Genomic DNA, 22,246 nt, shown 5'->3' with positions numbered 1-22,246 from the left:
TTAAGTCCATTAAATAGATCAAATAAAAATTTGCCTATTTTAGAATTCATGTTTTTATGTGGGAATGTTCTCTGAATTCTAAATTACAAAATTAAAAAAAATTTCAGTCATGAGAAATAAAAATTGTTTTTCAATTCTTTGAAAGTCATTGACAGACTGTCTGCTGGTAGTTAGCTAACAATTTGTCCCCCAGATTTGCAGATATGGCGGAGAACAAAAATATCCCAGGGCCCATTTATCTCCTCCACAGATTATTCCTTTGTATAAAATTAATTTCCTGGGTTTGTACTCAGTAGGCTTTTTTACCTCACTGTTGTGTTTAGAGAGTGGAGTGTGCTATCTTGCAGAATGAGTAGACGCCTCAGGCCAAGGAACCAAAATATCTCTTATGCTTTTCCAGGACCATCATGCAGAGGTGATTTTGCTCTTTTTTGTAAAGATAATGGTCCCTGAAGAAAGGTTTTTATAGTGCATATTTATAGAAATAATTTCTGACAGACCAAAGATTAAATTTAAATTTCAATTTAGAATGTAAAAGGTCTATCATGGGCTGTGTGATTAAAATGTAATTGTGTTGGATAGGAAGTTTCTGACTCTTTGGTTACATGGTCAGTCATGCTGACAATTATTGTATGCAGTATGTCAGCATAGATACATTATTTCACCTGACGTGGCAGCCTGGCCCCAAAATCAAGATCACGGGGATTTACCTTACTTTCATCTGCTGTAGTGAGAGAAGAAAATTATAAATGAATAAAAAGGATACAAGCACTGTAAATAAAAAAATCCACAAATCACATGCTAACAGAAATGCATCCAAGTATTCTAGAGATGATTTGGCCATCACTATTATCATGTTAGGGTTTAATAAGCCTGGACAAGGAATCCACTGGCAGTAGGTTTAACAGTTGTCTTGATGATTCAATAGCAGTGACTTCACTTCCCATGGAATTGAATTTTCTGGAATATAATCACCACTTCTGCTTATTTTAAAGTCTTGTTTGAATGAGGCCAAGCATCACCTTTTAACTTTGTGTGGTAGGCCTCAGATCTGGAAAAAGGGGATGTGTGTGTGTCCCTTTATTCCAGTTCCTTATCTTCTTGCAGAATTCACTTTTTAGTCCATTAGATTGGTAAAAAGATGCTGTCCTATGGTGGTGAACCAGCAGGCTCTTTCTGCCATGACCAGATTATCTGCATATTTTGTTGGAATATCTCTGGTGTCTATTTCTCAAAGAATAAGATTAGATCATCTTTGTTTTTGTTTGCAATGCAAGAATTTGAATGTGATCCTGCAACTGGTTTTCAAGTTGTTGTAATCAAAGTTAAACAATTTATTTACTGCATTTACAGTTTTATCATACTTTTCTTCTGCTTATAGCTTTGTCATCTTGAAGCACTGCTTGATCAAGGTGGTTTAGGTACCTTCTTACAACATTCATGCAGGAACTTCAGCCCTGATTCAGTGATGGACCAGAACATTTTTAAGTGCTTTTCTGAACCAGTGCCTTATTTTCCAATGTCTTATCTAGTGATGTAACAGCCATTAGATTTCCTGACTTCTCATATTTTTAGCAGCTCCATAAGCAGTTTCCTCTTGCTTTTTATGAACAGGTGACCTGAGGTATGATATATCTTGGTCAACAGGAGGGAGTTGAAACCTCAGTTGAGTCTCTAAACGTGGCTAGAAAAATCCATCAGAGAGTTTTAAATTTTGTAAATTTGGCAGCCTAGCCCCAAAACCAAGATCACTGGGATTCCAGAAAAGTATGCAGAACAAAGACCATAAAGCTAAAAAACAAATGCAAGATTCCATCAAATGGGCATAGGTTAGCTCAAAATATTTAAATTGCTAATTTACATATCTGGAAAAAGTTAACTTAATTTTTTGAAACTTCTTCTGACCAAGATATACACCACAGTTGGGAAGTACAAGGGATTTCACAAAAAGCGGACAACTTTTAAGAAGCCTTAGTTCATTCAAAAGGCAGCAGGCTTTCTGTGTTGCAACACAGATAACCGGGAACACTTCACCTCATGTTCTGCCCTTTGTACCATTTCCCCTTTAAACAGCAATCAAGTACAAGGCTTCATTTTATATTGAAAAACCCTCCACAGGCTGAACCAAAGCTATTGACATGAACACATTATGCTGAATGATAACCTCCCAAAATTAGACCAATCCTTTGGAACAGTGAAAGTTAACCATAAAACTGGGACTAGTGTGCATGGGAGATGCAATTATCTTGGCAACTGGCCTGCAACTGTGAATTTACTTTTGGAAGAGATTAGGATTACATTTCATTCTTGAAGGCAAAGAGTTGTTAAATCCAGTTCTTTAACAGCCTTCTTCTGATAATAGAATACTGAGTTACATGTTAAATAAAATAAACATAAATGGGGATGAAGAGAAAATAGAAATCTCTATGTATTTTTTCTAAAATTTGTAAGGTGTTCAGCTACCATGATGAGCATGCTTTGAACAGATAAATTGATTAATCACACTTTCAGTTTATATTTAAACATAATACGAGAGAGCGCGAGAAAATGTATGGTTTTTGGTGCCATGCTTTTATTTAACTGAAAGGAAAAACTACACTGTACCACATAAGTAGCAATATGACAATATTTTACAGCACACTATTTGAAAAAATATGGAAGCAATGATCCACAGAAGTGGACAAGTAAGCACACAATACACTGTACATTTCTCAACAGTGCCCATTAAATCATAATTAAATAGCTGTATTTGGCTTTAAACAGCCAAACAATAAAAACAAACAGTCATACTAAAATTTTAAAAATGGTTTCAGTAGCAATTATGACTGTTAGAATTTGAAGTTTTGCTCTGGAAATTAAGATGAGTGTTTGGCAAATTCAGTCATAGCAACAATAATAATAATACCCCTGATGAAAGCACCAGTGTGTTCTGAAAAGATCAGTGATAAATGTTGGCCTTTATGAAAAGCTTTTTTCCTTTTTTATTTTTTTAAACATGACCCCAACCAAAGATACACTGTAATTAGAAAATTTGCAGGCTTAAAAAAGAAAAAGCGTCTGTCTTCACTTTTCCTGTATTAAGAAAAATTTTAGACTGTGAGCAATGGACTTTTCAACTGCATTATTCATATTCTACCTTTAGACACTACACATTTTTTTAACCTGTAGACAAATATGAACATAATATATTCAGTCATATTTTAAATGATTCAAAGAATCCCTATGGCATGTATTTTAACTCACTTTGTTTAGATGGATGTGCATGTACTAGTGAGTATTGCAAGTGTTCAGTCAAATCCTAGGTCAGTTTTAGAAAGAAAAAGGCCTCCCATGATTAACCTTTATAAACTTATTCACCATATCCACGTCTGTTAATTCCATCCACCCGCTCCCTACTCCAGCACTGACTTTTCTTGAACTCATTTTTACTATACACAAGTTCATATAACAGTAGTTGTAGGAGCTATCTAACAGGCAGAATGTGCAAACCCTCTTTCCCCTCTATATTTTTTATATAATATATATACACTTGAAATATAAGAGTTACATATCCTGATCATATACATGCAAACAGTAGGAATCAGCTAGCGACAAGTAGTTTTGAGCCACATACATTTTAAACATATATTTTAAAGTGTTTTTTCTTTTTTTTTTTACAGTTTTAACAAATATACATAAATATAAGAACATAAATTATAGTAAAATATTGACAGCATTTGAGAAAATGTTGATAAACAACCCAATGCATTTATGCCTAAGGCCTTATAATAATTAAAAAAGTACTGTTCTAAACTGTTTAAGGACATCTCATTCCTGTGAATCTTTTATATAAGTAAATGAGTACATCATAGTAGTGAGGCATTATTTCTCTCGAAGCAGTTCAATGAGAGAAATGTACATAATTTTAGTCTCTACTCCCCATGAAACAGAATGAACTACATAGTTATAGCATAATACTGTCCTTATGTTTACACAGTTGTCACAACACAAACAGAACAGGATCATAAATCTTTCAAATCTTTTCCTGAGAATGAGTTTGCCCCCCCTCCCACCAACTAATCCTCTTGTACACGTTGCCAAAAAAACCACAGATTTGGGGGAGGTTTCAAGTTTGTAGTTTTTTCAGAACAGTGCCACACTGAAAATAATTATACAAAAGAAAAACACTAAGAACAATAGTGATAGAAACACTGTTATGAAATCAAAATGCAGCCCTTTGTAAATAATACTGAAATATGTTCCAATGGCTATTTTCAAAAATGTTTATATTTGTTATAAAGATTGAAATGTCAACCAGGTTCTTTGCCATACTTATTTTAAATGGATAAGAGATTCTCAAAATGTCATTTGTCAGGGTATGTAAAAAAAGTGATTTACTTTTTAAAAAGCTGGACAGACTGAAACCCATATCAGATGACTATCCACAACAAAACTTGTTTAAGGCTGAATTGCGTAGAACTGAGGTGAAAAAAACAGATTTAGTTAGTGAATACTGTGACTCTCCTGAATATTTTAGTTGCTAAATAATAATTTAATCTGAAGGAAACCTCCCTTTAAGCAGCTCAAAGAATTCCTTTAATATTTAAAAAAAAAATAAACCAGTATTACAGAGTTGAAATGGAACTGGAAATACTCAGTGGGATGGGTCTTTCAGTAATGATTAGAACATACAATGAGGGTCTTTCAGAACAAGACCAGTATGTCTTAGAATAACCATAGAGTGTTCTGTACCTCATAATAGACAACTTTTTTTGTTTGTATTTCATGATGGGATTCATTAAGTAAAATTCAATGACACTGAAAATAATAAGAAAAGTGAAGGAAAAAACAGCAAGAAATTTAAATTTCAAGACAAGCACAAACACAAAAGCATAAGGCAAGAAATGTAAAAAATGTAATTGCAGTCACTGCAGATGAACAACATTCAGTGCTTATGTATCTAATCAAAATACAGAGCAAATGTACCCTATAGTCTGTATTAGCACATACAAATCTCCACACATGAATCAGATATTTCCAATATCACTTGTAGTTGTATCACCTAAGTGACAATCTTCTGTACTCCTAAATACTGTGTTTACATTCCAGTTGTATATGATAAAAGAGCTTGTCCAATTTCAAGTTCTATAAGTCTTGTTGGCAACTAGAAACCTATTTTCTATAGGCAGTAAAGATGAAGTGCAAGTTTATCACATTGTCTGAAACAAATATTTTCCCCACTATGCCTTGGTAGGTAAGAGTTTTTTAGGAGTTACTGGTCTCTTGGTTTGCCACAAATGGCTGTGAATGGTAATTGCATCAACACTGGCAGACATAGTTTTAGCAGGTATGTGGCTAAATTGTTTCCTGTCAGAGTTGTATTTATATAGCCCCTCTATCATTTTCTTTGTGATTGATTTGGGGCCTATCCCAGTCAGCTTATTGATTTCTTCAGTGTCAGGGCAGTATGTATACAAAGATCTGAACTGGCAGCCAGAATCCCGGAATAGGATTAAGAAGTTATTAGCATCAGATTTCTCCATTTCCTTTAAAAGAAAAAGAAAAAAAAGTGTTTACAATGTGAAATTTATATTACGTGTAGGAAACCCTCAACTCTAAGTTGTAGGGGGTTTTATTTTAAACACATTATAGGCTGATCTATAGTTCAAGTTGTATAACACTTTCCATAAGACCCTGTTTTCAGTTAATTACAATTTTCCCAAACTTCAACTATTAGAGCTAAATTTTTGCATGCTGGATGTCTGCCTCAGGAAGAATTTTCATTTTTTTATAAAAATAAATAAGCAAAAACAGTGCAGTTGTTCCTAAGAAGGAGGTAAGGGGAATTTTTTTTTTTTTTTTTGCCCAGGTTAAAAATTATTACAGCTAGAGTAATAATTTATTATTATTATTACTTTAAAACCTCCATACTTGGGAGCAGAGGTTTGCAATTTGCAAGGGAGGTTGCCTTAGTACTGAAGGTGTGCTTGTTGCCATTCCCTAAAAATCCACCCAAATTTGGCCAATCTATAAGTTTCTGAAAAATTACAGTTAGCACATGTTCAGTAGAGGCTTCTTAGAGACTGTAAGCACTATGGTCTAAAGATTCCAGTTGCACAGATCATGATCCATCTGAATCAGCTCCTACATGCTGACTAGACTGAGCATGCGCAGTCCCCAACAAGTGACTGAGCCTGCTCCATTCTAGGGCTGCAGGAGCGGAGCATGACCTTCTCTGCAATTGCTCCTTCGTACTGCTGGGAGCTGTTATGGTGCCAGGCACCAACACTGCCAGCAGAGAGACTGTTTTTCCTGTGCTCTTGGAGCCCCTTCTGCTTTCACCCAGATAGTATGGAGGAGAAGGAAGCATTCTGACATGAATAAAGAGCGGTGAAGAGCAGAGGGAGAGGTTGGGGCAGAAGGCCTTACCTACTAGAGCACACACACCTCCAGAATCTGGAATTGAACCCAGCACTCTTAAATCTTGACATTGCTCTGCTCTCAGCAAACAGCTGTAAACCCACTGGCAAAGCGTGTGTCTCATACCACTCTGGTGGCTATTGTACATTGAGGATAACAGTTTACTATTACTACCAATTACTCCATTAGGTTAAACAGTAGAGATCTGTGCTATGGATCTAAAGATCCCAACTCTGCTGATGATCCATATAGGTTCCACAAAATGGAATTGCTTTTTTTCAGTTTGCTTTTTAAAAAAAAACTTGTAAAATAATGTTTTCAAAACCTGTTAAAAGAAAAGAATGGTAGGTTGCTAAATCAAGCATTTAAAAGTTAGCACATGCCAGAATTAAGATTGCCTGTGCATATAATTAATTCAGTCACCTTCAGCATATGTATTATGATACTCTTTAATTACATGAGCCTATACAATTGTTTTCATAATACCCCTTGCTCTTTTGGTCCTTTACTCATAGAGGGGACAGGCTCAGGATCACTGAGACTACTCTAGCCATCCACAAAGCATTTACACAGCCTTGGGAGGAAGATTCCTTTACACTGTTCCCTCCACCCTGGCACGTCTCCCTAATGTTCAAAGGAGGCTGGATTTAATGTTTTTTTTTTTTTAATCATCAGAGGGAAAATATCCTTACCTCCAATATTTTTTTCTTCTGACCTTCGTTTACTTTTCCAGCCAAGCAACAATGAGCCAGAGCATTCTGAATAATATGCTTATTGGATTTTGCACTGGGTTCTTTGTAGAGCTTTGGACCTATGAAACAGAATCGACAAATCAGCTAAGTGATTCAATAAGCTATACAGAAAGCAGTCTCGAACACCATGAAACACTTTTTCCATGTTTCGTTTGTGTATGTAACAATACAATCCTAGCACCCACAAAGGAATTAAGTAGAAATCAGACCTGTTACACACATACATTGATTGACTCCTATTCTTCTGTTACTGTATCACAGGATTATATATGAATATAATGTGGTACAACTGTCAAAACTGAAAAAAGATTTTTTTTAAATATTACTAGATCACTCAATGATATGTCCTTCAGCATTAGAGCATCAGAGGGCAGTTTAGGGAACTACCTTGAATATTCCTCATAAAAACTGTTCACATGATAATCTACTCAAATACTTTGTATTTAAAAAAAAAAATCCTTTGACCAACTAAGAGGAGGATGATTTTCATTTCTTCCTCTGCCCCTAGTCTTAAAGGGTGAAACAGATAACAGTGAGTTGCTGCAGTGTTTAGAATTACTGGTCTCCTGCCTGCCTTCTGGGATTGGAGGTCTTGTGGAATCCCAACTGCGACTTGCCCACAATGAAGGCAGAAAGGCTTGGTGCTGATTCTGACAAGTCATTCAAGGCTGCCTGAAGGGCTTGTTCCATCAGGAATGATTAGAAACTGTCTCTGCTTTGGTTTCTGACAAGTGTGCAGTGTAGGGTTGTGAGCTGTAGAGAGGTTGATGGTATCCCCCCTCTTGCTGACTCTAATTGGTGACCCAGTCCTGTGGAAAAGCCATTCACTAGAAGAAAATTTTACTGCAAAAAGTTTAACCAAAAACCTCTTCCTCCAGATGAAAAATGTATCAAGTATATTTTTGAATAAACTGTTCTTTGTGGTGGGGATATAACCTAATGGCATCAAAGCACCACGTGAAGCTTGAGAATCAGAGGCCCTCTAGAAGATGTTTGGCTCTTCACCCTCACAATTTTGAGGGATTGGTCAATGGAAAATAGATTCAGCAATTTATCTTCCTGTTTGAGTCAAGACACTTCGAAAGGAGGCATAGTTATGATGACTAATAAAAGGGAACATAATCTTAAAGGCCACCAATGATTTAAAGTCAAGATTAACTTTCACTGTCTCAGACTAACTAATTGACTGTTTGGATGGAAGAACAGAATCAATGGGAAAAGATGTAAGAAATCTGATTTATAAACCACAGAGTATTCAAAATTATGTGGCAAAAGACCCTGAGTTCCTTAAAAAAAATCACATTGCTTTAAAAACAAAGTCTGAAAAGTTAAAAAACAAACAAACAAAAAAACCCCCACCAAACAAACCCCTCCCCCCCCCTTTAGGCAATGGGTCTTATTGAGAGAACTAAAGGAGACAACCTAAGTCCAGTGTTAGTACCTGTATTAGACTTAATCCTGAGGAGATGCGAGGAAGCGATTAAGTTGGTTGAAAGTGCTCTCAAAGATTGGTAGATAAATACTGTGCAGTATCCAGATTGTAAATTTGGCCTCTTCTGTAGTTATTGCAGTAGTGTTGAAGAGGAAAATAGTTTATTTTCAGAACATACAAATTTCCCAGCATAGCTAGAGCTGCACAGCCTCATAGATCAAAATTAACCTCCTTAAAAGCTTGTTTATCTACAATACCTGTTGATACTTCAGAGCTATTCTTTGCCAGACTGAGCGATATTACATGGACAAAAACACAGATTTTATTATTATAATGATGCAAGACATTTTGTAATATCACACGCTACACACACGGAAAAAGAGGATGAAGATGATGTCACTATTGTTAGACTCATAGGCCACTGAAATATTAGAAGTAAGGCAGTTGAGAGTTTTTAATAAGTCTTTAGTTTTTAAAGAGTGGTCTGTTTTGAAACAAGATGTAAACTATGGTGTATTGTTGGCTTTCAAACAATTCTTCAATTCTTTTATATTTAAACTTATATTACTGAATAGATTTTTTTCTCCTATGGCACTTATATTTTTCTCTTTGAAGCTTTTGGTTACAGACTGATCCTGTATTTTCTACACTCTTTCCTTCCCTTGCTATAGAAACAATTTTAATAGGACCTGCATAAAATTACTTATGTGTTTGTGGGATTTGGCCTAAATTTGTAGTTTAGTATGTTTATTTAATATACCACATTTCCTATTTTACCAATATTTTTTATTTTATATATTAAATTACGCCATTTTTAGACAGTCTAGACATTTGCTTCTTTATTATAGAAGATTAATTTCAAGTCTTTAAGGAAGAGTCCTTAGTCACGTTGTAGGAATTGCAAATAAAGGAGAACCAAAACTCTGCATACACAGACCCTTCTTATACCCAAACATTTCCCTGAGAACATTACCAACACTGACCTGTGTATTCTGTAGCAGAGGCCACTGAAGAAGTTGTAGATGCATTTTCCCAATCTTTTTCCCCATTGCGACTACCACAACGACTGGGAGATAAGAATCCTTCCACAGACTCAGACCTAAAAATGTACAAAAATATGTTTTCCTTTCAGAACTGAGTAGAACATATCTATGAAGAAGTCCCCTTATTTTCAGCAGAATGGCCTTTTAACATCAAAAGAAAACTTAGAATCAGATGTACCAAATCCATGAAAAAATGCAGAAATTGGGCTTGTTTTTGGCTTGTAGCTTGTTTGGCTTGCAGCTTGTTGCTTCTTCTTTTTTGATTGGCTCCTGGCAAGGGGGGGCAAGCATGGGGAGAGAGTCAGAGTGCACAGTAGGCCCACCCCAGTCCCGGACTAAATGCTGAGGGGATCTAGTCACAGGGAGTATTGGGGTTCTTAGGGATTGTTTTGGCCTTGTTTTGAAATGGGATTAGCTTGATTTATGGCTTACTGTGAAAGTTGGGGTGCTTATTTACCACGTGAAAGTTGGCAACTGTGCTTAGAATATATTACTGTGATAGAAGATAGCAGGATATGAAATGTAGACTAAAAGCCCAAAGCTGTAATGCTACCAGAAGAATTAGAGGAGCAACTCTGTACATTTACCTTCTGTCGCATGTATTATTTAAGGTGTTCCAAAAGCTATTACAAAGAGTAATAATAGTATGAAATTGTAGACTATATCAAGGAAACAGTTCTAACAAAATCTATTAGGGTGTAGAACAGTCTTACTGAATTTTGCTTGAATCATTTAAAACTACACTGAACAAACATTTGAGAATTTTCCATAGGGAGAAAGCCTGCTCTTGATAGGATGATTAACTAGAAGTACAAGGTTTATTTTCCCATTTCTACTGATGATGGCATTATTATAGCAGCTGCCAGTAAGGACTGCTATAGTTAAGGTTGCAAAACAGTTTCCATTATAACCTTTTGTTTTCACAAACATTAACCATTGGGGCTGAAATAATAATGCTTTGTCCTTAAAATCATGGGAGTCATTTGCTGTGGGGCAAGGAAGGGAGTTCTCCCCCTTGACCTTTATTTGCTTCCCCTGACTTTTCCTAGGCCTATAGGTCTTCCGCTTTTTGCCCTCCCCAGACTTTGCAGGATATAATGTAATCACATATAATGTTCTATATGCTGATACCACCTTATCCTCTCCCTCAGTCCCCCTTGAATTTTTATGAAATGACACTCTGCTCCAAATGTGAATATTTTTATGTGTGGAAAGTGTGAGCAAAATCCCTTCAGCTATATTTTTTCAGTTAAATTCTAAATTTCTTTGAATGGGACTACTACAAAAATTGGTCAAGTTTGAAACTTGGCATGGATATGGTCCTGAACAAGCCTTGCTTGTTTGAAGAAATTAAGAAAAAAAGTGATTTTAAAAACACTTTCTAAGCACATTCAATTAACATCTGGTAAAATCTTAGCAGCTAATAAAGCTTCATTTCACTTGTAATATCACTGTACGTTTACTCTACTCAGCCTGTGCATGAGGGAGATTTCAAAATATCTTTATGAAATTCAAACAATAAAATCCTCGAAAGAAAACCCCTTTAACTCTCTGACATGAGGAAAAAGGAGAAAATTATGGCAATTCACCTCTTTCCTACCAAAAATAAAATAAAATCAATGATCCTGAAAATTCCATGCCTCATCAATTTTTACTGGATTCTACAACATTCTGAAAACTCAAGCTCTGAATCACATCTGAAGCCACAATAAGATGCATGCGTTCCAGTCATTGTTACTTCAGTGCAGCACATCTGCACTAAGGTTTTGCACAAGTACAGATATATCCATGTGGCTAACCTGGTGTAAATAAAACCATTGTAGACAAGGCTTTATTTTTTTCTGTAGAATAGCTAAATATAGTTACAGTACACCTCCTCTCAAATAAAACCGATAGTTTAAAGAGATGCCAAATACACAATACATTTAATTAAAAGAATTTATGCACTACTGTGACAAGCAATTAGCCAATGCTCAAACCATTGTGACAGGGTCAGGCCAGATGGCTACAGGAGAGTGATAGAAGGCAGATATATTTGCTCCAGATTAAGCAGGTCCTTTTTCCCTGGATAAGGTAACAGGGGCAGTCGCTGGTCTGTCCCCCGACCCACTAGGTGGACTGGCAGAGACTGCGGGGATTGTTCTCCTTCCTTTTCCCCCTGCTGGCCAGTGATGAGGTTAGCTGAGTGAATGGCAGGTTTGAGCCACTAGCAAAAGTGGCCACACTAAGGGCTGCCGTGAATCTCTGAGGTGAGCAAATCCTCCAATAAGCACAGGACCCACCAAGGCAGAGGAGGAACTTTGTCACAGCATGAAGAACAGTGAGGCAGTAGCTCATTAAAGCTACAGGGCTGCTCACAGTTGAGAAGTAAAGCATGGTGGCAGTAAATACAGGATGGAGTTGGGTTAAGTCTGATCTGAGCCTCAGAATAACTACCTTTCCTTTTCCTTCACTCCTCTCTTCTTGAATGTAATTGTATGAACTTCTATTTATTTAATTCAATCTTTCATAATATCATTTTCAAGTGAAAACATCACACTGGCTTTTAACTCACAATAAATTCTGGTATTCAGCCAAGGCTGGTGAAAAAAATGCCAGTTAAGTTCTGGTTAGCTCCTGACTACTTTTGTGCAGCCACTAAGAAAAACAAAAAACACAACAATTCTATCAAATCAGCAAAAAAGTACTTTGGCATATAAACTGACAGCATGTGAACAAAGAATCTACAGGTTGAGCCCAAAGCTCAAGGAGTGAATTAAAGAGATAGCACTGATAAAAATCCAGTAGATGTGCTCTTTTGCACTCATTCACAGCTGCACAATCAGCAGCATTTGTGAAAATTAACGCACATAATTCAGTTCTTCATCAGCCGACAGTGTGAAGGATCAGTGTTGCAGATCAGGAAAGAGTATCAGTTGTCAGAATACAAAATATACAACTTGGGTTCTTTAAGCATTTTAGTACGTATGCCAGTTTTCTGAAGATAAACACCAATTTATATTAAATAAAGGTGTTATTACAGCTTTACCTTGGCGTTCTCTTGCCTGATTGCACGCTGTCATTGTCTCCCGTGTTCAGTGATGCCAATGAAAGACTAGATACTGAAAAAACACGATAAAGTTGTGAACCTGGATAAAAACAAAGTTAAAATTTATGAAAAAGCAGGCAAATAGCAGAGTCTGTTCATTAGACACAACACCAGCAGAAGGAAATTGATAAGTGTTCTTATTTCTATATACAGTATGCCTGCATGCATATGTTGCAAGGTTAATCCATGTATTTATAGACACAATAACAATGGAACTTACTTGAATCTGGAGTTTTCTGAGGCTAAGCATTAATGTGAAATGTAGAGCTGAAATCTGGGCACTAGATTAAAGTTGCAAAATCAGCAAACCAGATCTAGCTACAGTGGAATTAATTTCCCACTAGAATTTTGAATGGATTGTTATAGAGCATTTTAAATTGCACTGAAATAAGGTGGAGGGTAACAACCAGCCATGACAAAGCACACATGGCACGACAGCGAAGGATGTGGAAAACTTACTGCTAAAAACACAAATAAGGACACTGCACTTTCCTCTAACTGTAAATTGTTAATAGTTTCTTTGAAATCATTATTCTACATTCTTAAATAATTAATGACATGCTACACTTTTCCATAGGACTATTCTCACAGGGATCACAAGTACACTTGCACTAAGTCAGGCGAGTGGGTGAAGTATTCATAATAAAAGAACACCAGAACATAAAGGTAACTTTTCAGATGTACTTTAGTTTTTGTCTGTGATGAAGCAGCAGCTTAAGGACTCTTACCTTATAGTCACCATTTTATTTATTAATCGCACATCTCCCAAATGTTCTACTCATTGTTAGCTCTACAGGTGCAAGGAAGAGGTTAGTGAGTGGAAAGAATACATGAGCGTACACAAAATCATGCCAGACATTAGTGCTTTTGCTGGTGTTCATCGAGCAAACCTTTGCGTTTCTTCTTATATGCATGCATGCATAATATATCAGCAACATTTGTCATCATTAACTTCCATTTGTAAATTCTACTTTTTTCAATTCAGTGACATGCAGCTTCAAAAATTGTACATCAGTTTAGCGTGAGGCTAATCTATGAACATTTTGGTTAGTACCACAATTCAAGCTGGTGTTTTATCATGAACAGACTCTTTCTACATTGATATTTGTTACCTGGTGGACCTTTAACTGGAGTTTTGGGTGATTCAATATGATCTCTATGAATAGATTTTGGACGTGGCTTTTTTTGTTTGGATGAATGTGGGCGTGGCTTTATTACAGTATCCATTTCTTCCATGAGCTTCAGCTGTTTCCGTCTCATATATTCTTGCTTAATAAATTCTCTACGTGCTCTCTCATCTTCTTTCTTTTGACGTTCTTCCTCTGTCTTGCGCCTAAAAAATCATGAAATAAAGTTTTAGTAGAAAACTTTCCCTCGGAAAGACTAGCAGTTGTAACCACCATAATACTGGTAACGGGAAAAAATGGCTATTCCAGAATTTTCCAGTTCTCATATACAAGTAAGATAAACTGATCTATTCTCAGTTTTCAAACAGCTGAAAACTTAACACACTTGAATGTTGTTACTGGAAAAATTAGAACCATACTTCAGATTGTGGAATTTTTGGATTTAATGTTTTTTTAAAAAGTTTTCCATTTATCTACTGAGAGCTTGTCTTTCTTTTCACCCTAGATTTTGGACGTGTTTTTAATTGTATCAGGGAAATCAGAAGATATGGGTCCAGATCTTCAGCTGATATAAATTTGCCAGTTTACATCAAAAGAGAAGCTAAACTCCTCACCCCCATTGTAAATGTAAATAACGGGAATAAAAAGGTTATCTACTTTTATAGTATAGTTCAAACCCTACCCTCAAATACATATTCTTTCATTCAAGTGGAATTGTGAATTGATATGACAGAATATACTCTTAGTCTTTAACTCAGTTTGCCAGTACCAGAACTCCCTGAAATCAATTTAGGTAAAAGGTTTAAATAAAGTATTGGGCTCACAGTGGGAAAAGGATTTGTTGCGGAAAACAAAGAAGGATGACCTAATTGCATTATGATTACAATTTTTATAATTTTAGCCATAGCAAAGGCTCATGTATATTATTTTTGCTTATGTTGCAATTAGCATATGCAATTAGCTTTACCTTGTCTCTTCCTTCTTATGTTCTAGCTCTGCTTCCAGTTGCTGCTTTCGAAGTAGAGTCTCTCTTTCCCTTCTCAACCGTTTCTCCAGTAATGCTGCCCGTTTCACTGCCATATCATTTTCTGCCTTTTGATCATCCTAGCAGCAACAATATTTAGAAAGAAATAGATCAGGAGATTTTAAGATAATTTGATTCTGCATATGGTGTACTTCAGGTCACTAAAAGTCTACATTTTTTAGATTGTGTTGGTATAATCTATTAAATATCCTTATTGAAAACCTTCCAATATCTTTCCCCTACCCCATGGAAAACAAACCAAACCAAACCTCCAAAACCAACCCCCAAAACCTTACCAGTACACACTTGGAGATTATTTAGGTATGTCAAAGAAGAATTTATACTTCACTTATATCAACAATGGTGGTAACGACTAAAGTGGTAAAACCTATACAGATCTAACTATCAAACCATAGCAGGAGGAAACGTCCACTTGAGGAGTACCACATGGAGACACAAACAGCTGCCTCCAACTTAAGCCACTGGGACCTGTTTATGAGGGCACCCCCCAGCTAGATCAGCAGCACATCTCTCTGCCCTTGAAGACAAAAAAGCTTCAAAGATCTCATTCCATTCCAAAACAAAGGGGAAAAGAGCAACCAGGGGTTGATGGGGGGAGAGGGGGCATTACAAAGTTTATCCCAACATTAATTCAAAAAACTTGTTACCACCATTTATATCACATATCCTTACAAGAAAGCCAGTTAAGAAATTTTATTAATGTTCCTACAATGCATTGTCAAGTGCTGCACAGCTAAAGTGACAGTCTTGGTTATTTTTATGATGTATTGGTGCCTTAGGAACTTCTTTCATCATATTTCAATGTGCCAGATTTTCAGTTCATCAATGTGAAAGTGGCTGTCTACTCAAAATTCACTGAAAGCTGCTCTGGGGTTTTGCATGGAAGCAAAGATGGTCAACAGGCTTAGAATGCAGGTGAGGAAGACTAAGGCATAAAATAAGGCACCAATCCTGAAAACGTGCTTATCTTAAGTTTATGCACTTAGTAGTCACACTGAACTCAGGAGTCTGGATCCAAAGCCCTTTGAAGTCAATGGGAATATTTTCATTAATTCAGTGGGTTGTGAATCAGGTCCTTAGTGCCTGTTTGCAGGATTGAGGCCCAACTGATTTATTTCTATCATAACAAAAATCTAAACATTTGCAAAAGAATACCACAAAAAGGAAATGAGAAATAACTCACTATTACTTTTTCTGACATTCTACAGGGGGTTTATATTTGTTAAATTAAAGTCCATCTCACATTATCCCCTGCAATTACAGAAGTTAGTTTTCTTTAATTTTTGTTTTAATTTAACAATTTGCCGTAATAGAGTTTCTGTTTCTCAGTTAAAACATCAAAGATGATACTGAAGTTAGACAATGCATACAGTTAAGATGTTACAGTTGTAGACCATAATCCTATTCAGATCCAACAGCATAAACCCTTGCACACTTGCAGAGTCCCATTAGCTTCAATGAGACTCTGAGTGGAGGTGTCCATATTAGTGGACCATAGTGCAGGACTGGTGTCTTATATTGCACTCTACACACTCACAGACTCTTAAAAAAAACAAACAAAAACAGAACAGGATTTGTAATGGGAAAGATCTTGATGCATGTGCACAAATTGCTGCTCGTCAGATGGATGCAAATAATTCTATTTTCTTTCCAAATGGCGGATTCAGAGCAGATTAAAACAGAAGATACAAAGGTTTGCCATTATTACTCTAAGTTAGCTTGTATAGTTGTACTATAGCAGTAACAAGGCACTATCATATGAAATTCAAGGGGTTCAGGAATGAACACAGTTAACTGTAGGCTGTGCACGTGGAGAGGATGACAGTTTTCCAGGAGGAGCATGTGACTATGCAATATATAAAGCAACCTCTGCTGGCCAGTTCAGTATATTTTGTTAGCACCATGGATTGGTTTTCAGAGGGAGATAGGATATGCATATTGTGGATGCAACAGTTTCAGTGATGAACGAAAAAGGGAATAAAATATGCTAAAACTGTGTTCCTGGGCCATGAGAAAGCAGTCTCAATTCGGTATCACTTTAAATATATGGTATTCAAACAGTGCAGTGCAAGATTTTGTGCACTCCAAGAAAAATTTTGAAGACTACATTCAAAACAGTATTGGCTTTCAGCATCCAAACTGCCTTTTTAAAATGCACATTTTGATTAAAAGATTCTGCCTACACATAGGCATTTTAGTATACAATATATTAATTTTTTAACTACACATATAAAATGTGACACTTTTAAAATACGCAGAGTACTCTAAGGAGATGAAATTTCCGAAATCTTATATAACTTTGTCAGGAAGTAAAGAACATGAAAGAAATTGGTTTGTGTGGGCACTAAAGCTTGTGTTAAAAGAAAAAAAATGTACCTATAATCAATATGCTTCTTCTTTACTCCCCCCTCCCCAAATCCCCAAACATCTTTTAAACTTTATGAATTGAAAGAGGTGGTGAAAACTGCTGGCAGATATTGACAATCCCTATGATCCCAAATCAATTAAGAGTCACAATGGCGGAGAGGTTTCAGAGTAGCAGCCATGTTAGTCTGTATTTGCAAAAAAGAAAAGGAGGACTTGTGGCACCTTAGAGACTAACAAATTTATTTGAGACACACTTTTAATCACTATATGCAGTTGGCCTCAGTGGAAAGTGGTTATTGAAAAGTCATCTATGAAATAAAAGCCTCCCTTTGAAAAAGTAAAATGTTTCCAATAGACTCATGCATTGTTCTAGTTCACCTACCTTAAAAAAGAATCCACAACACACTTTTTGGTCATCCTCGAATTGTTCTCTATCACTCTCACCTTCATATTTCTCAACAGACACTTCAGCCTTTTCTGGTGGTTTCAAATCTGAGAGGGAAACTTCAATTAGGTTAGCTGTTTTAGGAATCAGTGTTGGCAAAACAGGTTGGCTTAGCTGATCTTCATTTGGGGTGAGGCAGACAGTTTCTGTGATGGGCTGAGATAATACTTCAGAAACCTTAGATTCAAAAGGCTTGATCTCCTTTTCCTTCACTTTTTGTTCACATTCTTCCAAAGTACCTTTTTGTTGTTGTTGTTCTTTTGCTACATCCTCTGTAGGTTTGACTTCTTTCAAAAGATTTCTTTTTAATTGAGGTTCAGATATACGTTCTCCATCATCTCCAAAACATACAAATGATCTAGTCTGAATGGGAACCTGACTTGGAGAAAATCTTCTCAAACGAGGAAGACTATCCACAGACCGTGGAGCAGTTAAGGTGCGATTAAAAGGTATTATTTTCAGTTCATTTGGCCTGGGAGTCCTTTGTATTTTAACAGGGAAAGAGGCATTCTTCCTATTAGAAGACTGTGGTGATTGATGAGTAGGGCGAGGAGGTTCCAAAGCAAATGCTGCAATGGGAGATGACAGTCCTGTTTGCCTCATTGAAGATTTAAGCTCTCGGATTTGTTTCTGAGGTGAAGGCTGAGGAGGTGAAATAACCCAGGCCTGCTGCTCCCTCATTTGCATCAACATCTCTTGCTGAAGGGATAGGCGTTGCATTTCCTGCTGTAGGAAATGTAGAGAAGCATTTAGCTTTTCAATAGATTTTGTATATTCTAAAATATCCCCTTCATTTAAGGTTTCTTCTGCGGGGCTTACTAAGTTCCATTGCTTTTCAGCATCCATAGGTGTATTAGGGGACTTTAACCACTTGGCCTGAGAATTTTCAGCACTTTCCTTTATTACCTCTGCAGTCTTATTAATTTCTTCAACTGGTTTTTGTATGTCTTTTTCTTTCAATCTGTTACTATCAGTGAATACTTTTTCATCTTCAGCTCCAGCTGCTTCTTCTCGAAGAGGTGATATTCCATCACCTTTCTTTTTCACTACATTAAGAAATGCTGTCCTTCCCATTTTCTGTCTCTGCTTAGTAAAAGCAGCTTCCACTTTCTTCTTCTGTGCTTCAATGGCTCGCCTCTTTTCCTCCAGCTTCATCCTAAGATGGACCATTTCTGAAGCAAGCAACTGTGTAGTGTCTCTTCCTTGAGGGAGAGGTGTTTCCTCAGGTATATGAGTCCAAGCAACAACATGAGGAATATTCAACTCAGAGCCTTCTGGGGTAGTTTTCTGAGAACTGCTTCCACTACTTCTGCTATCTGTGTGATTCAGTTTCCTGAATTTCTGCTCTGCAAAGCTGGTCATTTTGACTCCCGAGCTTGAAGAAGCACTGCTGCCAGCTTGCGATTTGGTACTTATTGAGCTTGGACAGGGACTTAATAGCTCTCTGTGGTTGCTAGCTCGTATATCATAATCCTGAAGACATTTAGGTGGGTCTTCCATGTCAGAGTCCATGCTTACAGTATAATCTCTCAAAGAAGAATCCTCATCCATAGTTTCTGGAATATCTTCTGAAGGAACATGTATTCCAGTGTCCACTTCAGTATTGTCAGTCACAGGACTTAGGGCAATTTTTGTGTCTGTAATGACATCAGGATTAGGTTGATTTAGTTTAATATTTGAATTCAAGATGCTAATTTCCTGATTATGAAGAAAGAACCCATTTGTAATTTGGTCTGGCTGGATAACACTTGGAGATTTTTCAGTATCATGAATTATCTGCAAAGCCTCTTCAATGCTTGGAGTCTCAATCTGATTGCCAAAATCATCCATAATTACCCTGTTTTGCAGAGCTCCATTTGGAAGCTTGTATTGGCTGTTTTCATTGGCATTCCTTTCATTTGTGTTAAGAGATGCACTGGCCTTTGGGTCGATATGAGATACTATGTCCTTTTCTTCTTCAATATCTTGAGTTTCCTCTTCTCCATTTACTGGCTTGAAGGACAGGTTTTTCCTAATGTGTTTGGGCATGCGGTTGATATTTAGCATAAGGCCTTCATTACTAACAGATCTAGTAATTCCTCTGTTTGGAGTAGATATCTGAATACTGTTTTCATTATCAAAAGAAATGTCAAATGAAACTCCATGCATCGAAGATCTAAATGGGATTAAAATAAACAAAGCTGTTAAACAATACATATTTAATACAATAAACAAACTTACATTACTGTGAAAAAACAATCTAAAATTGTAGTACACTATGTGTACTAATGAGATATGATTAGCTTCATTTGCTAGCATTACGAAAATACAAAATTAAATAGAATATAACATCTTATTCAGTCTCATGCTTTTATTGTTTGTTCTAATTACTTGTATTAAATTATAACCACACGTATGCTTGTATTTTCATATGAAAAATATGCTTATTCATTTTGGGTAACTTCAGAGAGAAAAAAAAATATTCCTGCCAATCTGTAATACACTTAAGCAATTTTAGGAATATAGGAACTGGTCATACTGAATCACATTAGCGGTCCATCTAATCCAGCATCCTTCCTTTCTGACAGTAGCCAGTACCAGATACGTCAAAGGAAAGTAAAAGAAGCCAAACAGTGATGGTTTATACCTACAACATAAGAGTTTATAGCCCTTCTATTTTGTTCTAAAATCCTCTCTCATCAGCCTATTCTCATTATCCATAGAAAAGTACCTTTTTTTTTTTAATCCTACTCCTGATCTTGATGACTTCTATTGGCACTTCAAGTATATTGCGTGCAGACAAATATATTTAACACCACCAGGCATAATATGAAATATTGGAGTACCCAATGTTAACCTTTCACCAGGTTGAAAAACTGATCAATTATTCCTATGTTTTCTTTTCTATGAGCTAGTTTCTACTCAATAATATTTCTTTACCTCTTACTCTGTGACGACTTGGGTTTACTTAAAAGCCTCCTGTTAAAGGCTTTTTGAAAGTCCAAATTATGTTAAATATAGTTCAATATTGTTTAGTGGCTGATCCACAGTTACTTCTTAAACCAGCTTCTATGTAATGATAACTTACCTTTTCTCTTTGGGCCAAGTCCCTACATATCCATCCACATAAGACATAGATGAGGACCTTCTAATGGCTCCTAATTGGAATTAAAATAGAATACAATGTAACTAAGTTACAATGTATGGAAATACTTGGAAAATCATTTAAAAATAAACAAGTTAGTACAGCAAATCGGTTGCTTTCATTGTTTCAAATATTTCAGTGGTAAATTATCAAATTTTTGGAGGTTTTTTGGTTTTTATGTAAAATGATCTTTATTTTAATGTAAACAAAAGTATGGCAATCATATACATGAATTATATCATGTGCACACAGTACCCATCACTCAGTAAAGAGATAAAGGTAAATTTATTACTGAATACAATATTAATTATTTTATAAATAACTGTTGAAAGCCATATTCCACTTAGAGTGGAAACCAAACTTCATAAAATGTGTACAGCCAGTAATTCCTCACAAAAACCACTGTCTTGAGTGTGTGCTTATCACAAGAAGTTATAGGTCCAACCTTGTAAGCTATCCACGTGTGGATCTCCCACGGAAGTCAATGGGAGTTCTGCATCAAGATATCGTGCAAGAGTATCAACAAAACAAGATAGATAATATTTTATCCAAAAAACCCAGTACTATGCTGTTACCTGGAGCAGCTGAGTAAGGCTGATGGTGAGTATGCCTAACAGGCAGAAGTTGATGGGATGGTGTAAAAGTTGGACCCTCCACACTGTAAAGCAAAACAAAGTAATAGATAAAGGCCACATTAGAAGAATGCAGCCAAACTTTGTATATTGGTACAGTACAAGAAGTAGTTTATTTCTGTGTGAGGGAACACAGCCAAATGTAATTTTGCTCTTGAAACATTATGAATTTATTAAATAAAAAAGTACAAGCATCTTAATTACTACCACTAAAGCAAAAAGAAACCTGCACAGAAATTAAAATAGAAAGCTTCTCTGTAGTTTTCAAAAAATGTCTACTGAAAATGTTTGTTTATTGGTAAAACATCTGTCTTTTCAGTTATTCCATGCTAATGTTCTTCTCATGAAAGTCACTTTAGGTTTGATCTTGGCAACACACACCACCGCACATAATGTAAAGAAACAAAGGCAGAGGTTTCCTGCTGTCCACAGCAGACAGTGGCCTGGTCTACACTACAAACTTAGGCAAACATAAGCCATGTTAAGCTGATCTAATAATGTATGTATCTACACTACTGAGACCCTTCCGCCGACCTAAGTGGCCTGTAAAGTTGACTTCTGTATTCCACCTCTGCAAGAGGTGTAGCACTTGATTCCACATCCACAGGTTGACATGGGGATAGTGTGGACACTGCACTGTGGAATTTGAATGAATTGGCCTCCAGGTGTCCCACAGTGCTTCGCTGTGAGCACTCTGGAGAGCACTTTCAACATCACTGAACATCAGCCAGGTACACAGGAAAGAACCACTCCCCTGTTAAAGCCCCAGCAACTTTTGAATGTTCATTTCCC

General features: G+C 36.4%; 1 protein-coding gene across 5 annotated transcripts in view; it reads right to left on the bottom strand.

Annotated features, from left to right (window-relative positions):
* Nucleotides 1-2,560: 2,560 nt before the first annotated feature.
* The window catches only part of CAMSAP2 (calmodulin regulated spectrin associated protein family member 2), a 171,928-nt gene continuing 152,242 nt past the window's right edge, over nucleotides 2,561-22,246 (bottom strand). For 2 of the 5 annotated variants that reach the window (XM_077824526.1, XM_077824523.1), the window contains 9 exons: nucleotides 21,398-21,480; nucleotides 20,766-20,835; nucleotides 17,636-19,853; nucleotides 14,809-14,945; nucleotides 13,827-14,047; nucleotides 12,655-12,727; nucleotides 9,567-9,682; nucleotides 7,092-7,210; nucleotides 2,561-5,525 (listed from right to left, as the gene is read on the bottom strand). In XM_077824526.1, coding sequence (XP_077680652.1) covers nucleotides 5,220-5,525; nucleotides 7,092-7,210; nucleotides 9,567-9,682; nucleotides 12,655-12,727; nucleotides 13,827-14,047; nucleotides 14,809-14,945; nucleotides 17,636-19,853; nucleotides 20,766-20,835; nucleotides 21,398-21,480 — 3,343 coding nt within the window. In that variant the 3' untranslated portion in view covers nucleotides 2,561-5,219. Of the gene's footprint in view, nucleotides 5,526-7,091; nucleotides 7,211-8,592; nucleotides 8,708-9,566; nucleotides 9,683-12,654; nucleotides 12,755-13,826; nucleotides 14,048-14,808; nucleotides 14,946-17,635; nucleotides 19,854-20,765; nucleotides 20,836-21,397; nucleotides 21,481-22,246 lie in introns of those variants that run through there. The other 3 variants (XM_077824524.1, XM_077824522.1, XM_077824525.1) reach the window with 3 other exon arrangements.

This window comes from Eretmochelys imbricata, chromosome 8 (assembly GCF_965152235.1).
Source record: "Eretmochelys imbricata isolate rEreImb1 chromosome 8, rEreImb1.hap1, whole genome shotgun sequence".
NCBI lineage: Eukaryota > Metazoa > Chordata > Testudines > Cheloniidae > Eretmochelys > Eretmochelys imbricata.
This window is presented reverse-complemented; position numbering and strand designations above follow the sequence as displayed.